This window comes from Austrofundulus limnaeus, unplaced genomic scaffold, assembly GCF_001266775.1.
Source record: "Austrofundulus limnaeus strain Quisiro unplaced genomic scaffold, Austrofundulus_limnaeus-1.0 Scaffold172, whole genome shotgun sequence".
In the NCBI taxonomy this organism is placed as follows: Eukaryota; Metazoa; Chordata; class Actinopteri; order Cyprinodontiformes; family Rivulidae; genus Austrofundulus; species Austrofundulus limnaeus.
Genome location: NW_013952574.1, coordinates 933,762 through 944,852, shown reverse-complemented (window position 1 = coordinate 944,852; position 11,091 = coordinate 933,762). Strand labels below are relative to the sequence as shown.

Below are 11,091 nucleotides of genomic sequence, written 5' to 3'. Positions count from 1 at the left end.
GTTTTTTATTATTGCCATTAATGATTATCTCAATTTCGGCTAAAAGAATTGACAAAATCCTACACACTGTGCCTTTAATTAAAGTGATAATGTATTTGTACTTGGTCACTTTACACCTCTAACAGGTTAAGAGGAAGAATTCCTTATAGTGCATGACTCTTACTTTCGGTAAATGAAGCTAAATTATCGTTGACATCAGTGATGTTGATTGTGACKGAGGTGGTGGCCGTGCTGCCAGAAGCCATTCCTCTCATGTCCTGAGCTTTTACCACCAGCACATACTGACTCCTGGTCTCCCGGTCCAGACTGTTTGTCCTGCAGCTGATCATACCTGCCGAGCGACAGAGAAAGGTGTTACCCATGAGGTCAACTCTGACTCATGCTCGAGTAAAAATAGTCTCCGCATCTGCAGCTTCACCAAATTAATTTTGATGAAGAGTTAAGGGGGAGAAAAAGGTGTTTCTGCAGGGTAGAAGTTAGAGTGGATGTCATTCCAGACAGCATACCAGTAAGGGGGTCGATTTCGAAGGCAGAAGTGTCTCCAGCTGAAGTCAAAGAGTACTTGAGCTCTCCATTAGCAGTAGTGGGGTCATCTGCATCAGTTGCCCTCACTTCAATCACTTTAGTTCCTAAACAGTGGAGATTATTGCACATAATAAATGTATAATTATCATTTGCAGTCATCAATATAATACATTTTTGTTTTGCAAAGGTTGTTCAAATGAGGACATGTGTTTTTGCATTTAACGTCACAGAGGTTTGACTTAATTCAAAATGATTAAGTGCTAAAATTGTTGAATTGAGTCACTAATGTACCTAATTTCACAGAGGGATGCTCTAATGATTGTGGCAGGTGTGAACATTTGTTTTTGCAGTCCACTCTATAATATATTTAAGTTAAAGTGACTAGTACATTTTCAATACTTTCTTTTTTATCCATTGACTTCATTTATCATCTTTGCATATCTTTATTCAGTTGATGTAGATTCTTTTCCCTGCTTCAACACACCTGATTCAATGGTTTATTACCTGGTCTGTAAAATCTGTTACTCACACATTCATTCAAGTCAGGCATGTTGGAGCAGAGAAATCTATAAACATACGGGATGGTGCCTCTCATGGACCAAGAATGGACACCGCGGTTGTGCACATCTCATTGGGCCACTGTATATTTAAGGCTTTACTAATAAACCCAACTTGACTGTAAGATGTGTTCAAAAAAATCCAACTGATGATAGTTTTTACCTTTTTTTGCCTACAATACATACCTATGATGGACCTTTCTGGAATGGAGCCATTGTACACCCTGGGGAAAACTGGGCTGTTGTCGTTGATGTCTGTCACCTGCACCACAAACTCCCCGGCGTCCTCGATCAACTGGTTGTTCCCGTCAAACATGCGAGCTGTTAAATGATACAAGGCCTTCTCCTCTCTGTCCAGGCTTGTTCTAACAAATAGGTCTCCCTTTGTATCCACCGTGAAGATGGTGTTTGCTCCTTCTCCGTCTATTTTGTACTTCTTCACTTCCACGTTCTTGCTCGACTTGAGCTGCGGAAAGATAAAGCAAAGCAGGCTTCAGTTATTAACGTTCTCCCAGCTGGAGAGAGGAATCAAATCAACAACCTCCCAGCTAATTTCTACAAATAAACTCAGTTCTCTGGCAAACTGGTGCAAATTTTCATCAAAAACCTGGAAGACAACAGGCCAATGACCTAGATTCTTGTCACAGGAAAATAACAATTTGCTTCCTATTTGAACAACCACTGAAAAAGAGTCTATAGGCTCAAAAGAATAAGTCTGTACTACTTTAAATTGAACCAGTGTTAAGCATACTTGTCCAATCTTATAAGGGATGGGTGCAGGCTTTTCTTCTTCCACATAGAGAGAGTTCCAGATCCATTCTCTCTTCTGTCTGAACAGCACCGGATGGGATTCTTTTCTCACAATATCACCCGAGTCTTGTCTCTCCAGCACCACAGCTGGAAGGCCAGTGTCTTGAGCCACAACGAGAAAGAAGAACAAGGCCAAAGTGGTCAAAAGTCCTGTCGTCCTCAGCTGGAGCCGTGCCATCATCTGTGACAGAACGAGGCAGAAACAAGAGGAGGAGAYAAACGAGATGAGAGCGAGAGGTGAGAAAATGTGGAAGAGAATGAAGGGGCACAGCAGTAATGAAGAGCGGGGAATGGAGGAGAAAAGACGAGCGAGATCACATTAAAACCACTTATCAGCTGTGGACAGACCCCTTCACTGGGCCTGGGTGAGAATTAGAGCGAAGGCCAAGGACTCTCTGTCCCCTCACTGTCTGCCGCTGAGCTCGGGGTCTAGCTATCATTCAGGTCCAGAGCTCTTAAATCTTTGCAACTTGGGACCCAAATGAAACATTTAGGCCCTCATCGTGGGACTTGTACTAAAAGCAAATCACCCCACTGGTCATGTGGGGATCTATTAAACATAGGCCTGTGACCCATTTTAGCTCTTTGCCCATTGAGGTTGCAAGAAAGCAAGACTGACGAAGATGGCGAGAGAGAGGAGGTGACATTAAAACCAATCTGGTCTGTCTTAATCAGTACTTAGAAAGGCCTATGGCATTTTACATTTCTGATGGGTTTTTTGTTTTCCATCTTATTACAGCATAACAAAGTGAAAACAAAGCACTTGTTTATATCTACAAGAGGGCTTTATGTCCAATAGCAATTATTAATTTAAACTACAAATCTGTTAAGTACGTTAAATAATTTGTTCTAATAAACATTTAAAAAATTCAGTGTCATGCAACAAAGTGCATAATTAGGTTATCCATCAGATGCTGAATATTTGTAGGAATCAAAGAGTGTTGAGGATTGCTGCTTCAAGTAATGAAATTTGCATTTTGTTTTTTGGATCAAATTAAAAAAAAGCCTGAAAAAATGTAAATCATCATTACATAAACTAGACACCGCATAGCGGTAACTTACCTATATGACCCCCACACATACACAAACCACCAATGCACTAGAACAGATTTATTGTTGTGGGTGAGGGGTACTCATTAGTGGGCCTGAAGCATAGCCTTTTATCAGAGCTAAAAAAAAATCTGAAGCTCTTTTGTTGAACAGCTTTTGACTTATAAGCATATTTGTATGTCCAGACACCCCCTTTTTAGATGAAGCCCCTTCCTCAAATAGTGGATCTATCGTAAAACCGTTGGCTGAAGCAGTGTAGGTCGGACATGTCTACATTCCTGCCAAATTTCAAGTTGATTGGTGCAGCCGTTTCTATGGTACGGTTGGCCAAAAAACCACTGGTAAAATATGAATATATATAAAAAAGTTAACATTACAAAAACAATACGATCCCTGATACATGTGCGGGTTTCATAATAACAAAAGTTGTATGGATTTTATTGGGACTAACATGTTCCATTTTTCTTCTTTTCACACCACTGTTTAAACAAAACACATTGCAAAAACTGCAAATATCCCACAAATTTTCTTCTCTGGGAAACCAAAACGTTTCCAAAACCAAATTGTTTTTGTGCTTTCTTTTAAAGATACAGCATTTATTATCCCAAATACAACTAGACAGATTGGACTGGGATAACTTGATGATTAGTGCCGCATTCTTGCAATTTAATTACATCTAGTGGCTTAATTGGCAAATTACAGCCAATTGAATATGAATACCAAGCTCCAAACCACAGTGTTCACCAAAACGATGAAAGCCAAGTGAGAGGACAAAAATACTTTTTTCTAATGCTATTAATATACAACATTTATTACTATTACGCAATTCCTCACCAATACATTACAGTAATCCAGTTATCTGCAGAAAGATAATATTGAAAAGCTCATTTTCTCTAAATGGTAAATAGTCTGAACTTGKATAGCACTTTATCAAGTCCAGGTTGCTGTACACTACAGTCATTCATTCATTCATTCATACACTGATTGTAGCCACAGCTGCCCTGKGGCGGGGAATTTGAACCGRCAACCCACCAGTTACAGGACAAACTCCTACCTCCTCTTGCCCTAAAGTGCAGAGTTAACRAACAACAACAAGATCTATCTGAACAAATTCAATGCTTGTTTGTTCATGGCAGCAAAGTCTAGTCTAAACTCAAATCTAAGCAAAGTCACAAAAGACACTTTCTCGTCWATATTTACATTAATATTGTGAAATGTTATGACACTTGCAACTCATCTCCAATRAGAGTTTACAAATGTAACATTACTTAACGGTGATGATGTGCACAATATAACAAATCTTTACAACATTTAAACCACAAAAATWGCATGACATTTAAGGTTTGTTAAAATGGCTTCAAATGGAAATGAAGCTGCCCTTTTTCATGTTTATGGTCTTCATTAGTTTTCATTTTCTAGTTTTACTTCCTGCAAGCCATGTAGCTCAGTTGAACCCAAATCAATCTGTACAAACCCCAGCAGTAAAGTGAAGCGGAGTTTGCAGCAGTTTTTCTTACTGTTTTACCCCTCTCTTGTTTGCGTCAGTCCCCCTCATGCTTCTCGCGTCTCCCCACCGGGGCTCTATCTAATAAAGCAGAAAATGCCAGTAAAGTAATCTTCAAAACACTTTAGCCTATCTGCTCTGTACTCCGGCAGATATCTCAGTGCAGCCCTGTGCCGTCCCAGTGGACAGATTAGTAAATCTTATTGTCTTGCAGCCATTAGCAGCAGGGAGGGAGAAAGAGAGATTATGACGAGGGGATTATACTGGCACAGTTCTTCTTTCTCTAATGGCCTAATCTTGTATTCTGTTGACCTCTCCTGACCTCTTCACACAGCTCCCCAGGAATGGGCGTACACAAAAAATATTAAAAATGTGTTTTTCTTTTTTTTTTCTTTTTTTTTTTTTTTTTGGCTTTTGCTCAACATCCTTTTGTGTGTTTTCTTTGTTTGATTTCCTTTCAGGACTCAATTAATTAAATGAAAGTGCACCATCCTTTGTTGCAGTTTACTTTGGACTTCAAAATGAAAGTGGGAGCTGCGTCTAAAGGTATTAACTCTGGATCTTCATGTTGTTAATCTCTGACAGTAACAAGCAGAATCGGATCACATCAACAATAATCCCACTCGCTGCTGTCTTCCTGTTTTTATTCTAACTTTGGTCTGACGAGACAACTTTAACATAGCGTTTGCAATATTTTTTTGTCCCGCTGACAATTAATTTTTAAAAGTCATAACTGATGTGGAACAATGTTTTTGAAGACTTTCATGCATTGTTACTGACTTTCTCCTCTTGTGCAATTTTTGGGCCATTCCAGCCTCAACAAATTTGTGATGAAATTGTGGTTCTGACTCCAAAAACATGAAGCTAGATAAAATTGTGACTCAAATTCAAAAGAAAGAAACAACTTGGGACAATTAGAAATAACTTAAATCTGCTGCCAAAAATCAAATATGCTACATGAATTAAAACACAGCACACAAAAACTGCTAAATAAAATAAACAAATTAAATACAAACAGCTAAAATTTGAAAGAGGATTAGATTCCAACTTTTTTTAAATCCATCTTCTTTATGATCACTGTGAACCCTATGAAGGAATTTGTATCACCCTTTGCATTTAATGTCAAAGTTTTAAACAAAGATCATCTTATGATAAATTTTGGAATTTGTTGTAGAATAGCCTAAAAAGCTGAAATTAGCATAATATGGGTTTAATATGCTGATTCTAGCCCATAGCAGCAGAAAGAGCATGTTTGTTGAAGCTGAAATTATGACAAAAAATAAATTTAACTAGAAAATGCTAAAATTAGCTGAAATAGCTAAAATGTAGCCTATATTGCAGAAAACAGCTGAATGAAGAAAAAAGCTTAAATTAGCAGAAAGAAACTGATAAAAATTAAATTTGCTAAATGCCTAAAAGGACAGAAAGATAGCTGAAAAAAACAGAAAACAGCTAATATTAGCACAAACAATTTAAGAAAAGCAGAACTACAACAAAAWATATACACTAAACATTTTATGAACATTTTAAAAGGTTTTATGGATGTTGACTCAAGCTCCATTAATTTTCAATGACATTCAAACTGTCCAAATAGACTAAAAAGTTGTGAAGTGCTGCAATATCAAAAGTCACAATGTCCTGAAGGAACTGAACTTTTTGATGGAAACATTTTTGAAAGAGCACAAAAGTAGCAGAACGAGCTCTGCGCCAAAAAACACGTGGAAGAAAATAAATGAATCATCTCAAAACATTCACACAAAAATCTGTGAAACTGACTGAAATATAACCATTTTTGTGGCGTCAGTTGTTCTGGCGGCCATCTTTAATTGGATTGGCTCAAAATGTTAATATGTTTTAGTTGACCGTTCAAGTTAATTGGATATTTTGCTAACATGGCAGACAGAGAAACTTACACACACAATAAAATGATCAAAACAAGCTAAATGTATTTAAAATGATTCAATTGTTAGGTAATGTCAGAACTCCTCAGCATGCTGTTGTGCCTAATCTTATGAACAATGAAATATAGTTTGGTTTCCCGTATGATTACTGAAATATTACACACTGCATATAGCTAAATAATCATGCCTTGATCTCTTTTGTTGTCATTTGTTGCACACACACACAAAAAAAATAAATAAAATAAAAATTCACTCAAAGACCTGAGTGTTTTAGGGATGAAAGTTTTTTTGACAGGGGATCAATCAATCCCATTGGTAAAATAAAATAAAAAACTTGTGTCAAAATAACACAATACAAATGAACTGAATGCATTTCATTTGTTCAARCCCTTCACTAAAACTTGACATGTTCCCTGCCCACTGAGATACGGCTGTTGTTTCAGATCATCATGTTTCCAGATAACGTCCTTCCTCTGCTTTCGATGTGTGTGTCTTTCCCTTCATCACGTTCTGAACAAAGTAATCACATCATGTTCTCTACGTGTGTTTTCTTTTTTCCACACAGACCTCCTTAAAATGACTTTCAAAAAAAAAMAACAACAATCAAATGAGACACAGATGTTTTAAGGACTAAAAGTCACTAACTTAATCTGCTTCTTCCCCACTTCACAATGACTGATGTTTTTCCTCACATTTTCAACAAAAACAGGAAAGTTTTTAAAGTAATGATTTTCACAAAGTATGCTACTTGGTGGTTTACCAAAAATGGCTCTGAAGATCATCAACAGGCACTAATTTAAAAATAACAACTGTTTACCTAATTAGTGAAAGAAGAGTAAAACAATTTTTATTTCATTTCTTTTTATCATTTTACACATAAAGCTACACCAATATAACTCCTGTGGCACTTTATATATACTTTCAGATTGTCTGTAACAGCATTTCTTAACACCAAACACTTAAAATCTTGTTTTGTTTTCTTCTTCTTATTTTTTTGTTAATTCAAAATGAATCTCGTAGTAGCTCAGTTGTGATGTTCGATACCACCAATTTCCTTTATGATTCTGATACCAACTAAAACTCAGGCTGGTGCTGGCAAAACTGATCTGATACTGATAYTGTTCAAATACTATACACCTAATGTGTCTTGTAAATCTAAATAAAGTCGTGTATTTCAAATCATAGCTTCTCAGAAGTAAAATCCTCATTTACAATAGCCGAGCCAAAACAACAGTGAAACCGAAGGACACAATCTTACAAAATATGTGAAAAATAGCATTTTAAAAAAGTAATTAAAATCTAAAACCWTTAAATAAATTATTGTTTCATTGTCTAGAACCACTATAACCTTGAAGCTTTGCATCCTATTTGTGAGCTGAACTGCTCAGGCAGAAGAAAAAGTAGTTCTCACTAACTGTGCATGATTTGGACAAGATTTTGATAGTTTAGCTGGTTTCCACTGTGTTCCAGTTACCCTGAAACAACTGTAGTACCAACAAACGGATTTTTAAAATTTAGAATTGRTTTTAAAGCATTACATTTTGGTATYGGTGGTATCAATATTTCAGCATCGATCCACACATTAGTCAGTACCAGGGTCTCACAATCCGGAGGCTGCAGGTTCCAATTTTCCGTAATTTCTTTCTCATTTCATTCATCGTGTCACATTTACAACAATACCCGAGCGATGAGTATACCCAACACATTTGCACGTAATTGCTTCTCGGTGGATTCTGGCGTTTTCCCTACAAGGGAATTTTTTAAAAAACAGCATTTCCTCCTCCTTCAGCAGTCAGCATCCACTCCTCTTTTATCAGCACCAGGAAGTCTAAACACAATGCCTTCTGGGAAATGCCACTGGGTACGTTAATTTACGGTCATTAGTGAGGTGACACACCCTTCCTAGTATCCATTGCATCTGCCGACTTCATATTATTCCCCTTGAAATGTCTCACTTTGCGTCACATTTAGTCTTTTCCTTCCACTTAGCTTTAAACATTTGTTCCTCTTTCTTCCACTTCACCTTTACCTTTACAATGCCTTTTCCCCTCAGCTTGGTCATTCTATTTATTTGTTGTTTTTTTTCTCACTGTAATTTTCTACTTGAAGCTTGTTAAATCTCCTCAGATAAAAGCCAAGGCCTCCTTTTTTTCCTCTTTTTTCCTCGCAAAACTATTTCTGTCTCCCATCAATTTTTCCCCTCCTTTCCTTTTTCTCACCTTAATCTTCACCTTTCCTCTTTAACACACGCTCACACGCTCGACCTCACCTTAAAAGCAGATTTAGCAGGTTGGTGTGAAGGCTAAAGTCGCCACAATACTCAGCTTGATTTTTGAACTCCAGTCCACTTTAAAACCTCAAATGGATATGTAAGGAAAATGAGATTTATTTTCTTAATAACCCCACTTTAAAATGGCAAGGTTACGGCACACAAATCTAACTAAAGGATTATTCAAAGCTATTTACAGCATTATTTATCAAAGGCATCTTTTAGAGGTATGAAAAATAAATAACATCCTGGAATATCTGTAATTGCATCTGCACATTGTCTGCAGGCGAGACTGTGCACGGCTGTGGCGGAGGTGCAGAAAACAGGCAGACACAGAGATATAGWTGTCAATCTGAGAGATGTTTTGTGACTGACAGACAGGTCTGACCCAGTTTCAGTCGTACCAAAGGCTAAAGCGCAGAAACGAACATGACTTCATAATCCTGCCGGTCGCTGAAGGGCATCTGAAGTTTAACTCTCGTTGTTGTTTCTGTCTTTTAAAGATGGAGATGCGGTTTGATTTTGTCTGCGGAGGGACAGAGTCTCCTTTCTTTATTCCATCTTTTTACACCTAAAGGCTGTAAGAGAATTTTTCTTGTTTTCTTCAAGCACTATTTCACTCTCAAACCTATAGCTGTTCACAAAATTTAGCTCTGTCTTTTTTAAAACAGGGAAAAAAATGTAAAAACGTCCCTTTACCTATACCTCTCTTTATATGTTAGTTATAATAAACATATATTATAAAATAATATTCTCACTGTTGGTTGTTTTCTCAGTTTGAAACTCAAAAATAATCCATACAAGAGCAGACATAAAGATTGTAGATGTTTTATCTTAAATTCCAGAAATTAAAAACAAGTAAACATTTTGCTCACAGTGAAAAAGACATAACTGCTCCAAAATGCTTATTTGCCTAATCAAAAAAATAAGCTTTCATAAGTTGTGAAAAAAAGCAAAACTGTGAAAGATTATAAGACATAAAGTAGAACATGTTACCATCAAACTGAATGTTTGTTTTAATCCACAGAGAAAGTCCAGCTGGTCCTGAACAGCATGTGGGAAATCAAGAGGCTTCGCTTAAACTTTCTGCAAAATCTGCAAGTATAATGTTCACTTTATACATTAAATTTATGTGGCTAAACTGCTAACTTAAACCGATTAAATATTGAATGAAAATTTCTATTTCCCCATAAGACAAACCGCCTGTTTAAGGAGCCATATCATAAATTCTTCTTTTTCACATTTAAATCATTCAGTTGGGGTCTGTATAAAGTGGAACTGCAATGTTTTGGTCTGAATTCCTCCTTATTGTAACTCCACATCCCCTCTTTCACCAATTTTGTGAGGTGTTTCTCAGATCAACTCATTTTGAGGCTGTTTCTTTAAATCCAAATGAGGTGCTTCACACCCCGCCCCCCTTCAGCTTCCAGACTGGTCCATTCTAGTTTGATAAAAGAAATACAATTATATAGTGGCACAGAAACTTTTCATTTACTTATTTATTTTATTTAGAAATCAAAAGATGTCAACAACAGAAGCCTTGCATGTTGGAGCCAGAGTCTGATCCAGGACCAGAGGAGAATGAAGACCACCAAACTGCATTTGGTAAGTTCCATCGCAAATACTGTAACGTACTGGTTAGAAAATAGATAAAACTGAACCCAAACAGAATATAAAGATATCTAATCAGCATCAGGAGGGACTAATGTCAAATTTTCTGCACTCCTAGAGACTCCAAGTACATAGAAAATGCATGTAAAGGTTAAAAAAAGTGGATTTTGCATGACATCTCCCCTTCTTCCTTCTATAGGTGATGAATGTATATAATTTGGATGATTTTCAATGATGTTTTACCATCCAGCAGTAACAGTGTTTTAAATTGCCACTTGTCTTTGTGACTGTGCCTTAAATTCAGCCAAATTCTGATTTAATTTTGTATATTTATATATATTGTATCGGTTTAAACCTGTGCTGTTTGCCTTCCGAATACTAAAATGTGTGTCTGTTACAGATTAAGACAGGTTTAATCACAGGGCAGCTTCTAACAATCTGTCTGCCAGCGGGTCACACTGCTATCACACACGCACACACACACATACACAGCAGACAGCGCAGCGTTCTCAATGGCAGCAACATTGAGTCAAATCAGGCAGATTTTAAACACACAGTCACAAATGATGTCGGCCAAATCCTCAACTGACTCTAATGGTTGTGTTCAAAGGAAAAAAAATAAAACATTTTTTGTTGTTTTTGTTAAAACCTCCTGCTCAATTCAGCACATTAAAAAAAAGAAAGTGCTGCAAAACAAATTTTAGCTTTAAATAAATATTCAAGTGGGACCATCCACTTTCTGGAGCCTTAAATTCCCCACAATACAGCTCAAATCAAACATTAACTTTTGCTTGCTGCCGGAAGGTGGATGATAATGTTTTTTGCTTGTGTGTGTGTGTGTGTGTGTGTGTGTGTGTGTGTGTG

General features: G+C 37.0%; 1 protein-coding gene across 2 annotated transcripts in view; it reads right to left on the bottom strand.

Moving 5' to 3' along the window:
* Nucleotides 1-11,091, bottom strand: part of cdh5 (cadherin 5) — a 41,502-nt gene that overhangs the window by 26,382 nt on the left and 4,029 nt on the right. For both annotated transcript variants that reach the window (XM_014017582.1, XM_014017583.1), the window contains 4 exons: nucleotides 1,834-2,073; nucleotides 1,269-1,548; nucleotides 507-629; nucleotides 164-331 (listed from right to left, as the gene is read on the bottom strand). In XM_014017582.1, coding sequence (XP_013873036.1) covers nucleotides 164-331; nucleotides 507-629; nucleotides 1,269-1,548; nucleotides 1,834-2,073 — 811 coding nt within the window. The remainder of the gene's footprint in view (nucleotides 1-163; nucleotides 332-506; nucleotides 630-1,268; nucleotides 1,549-1,833; nucleotides 2,074-11,091) is intronic.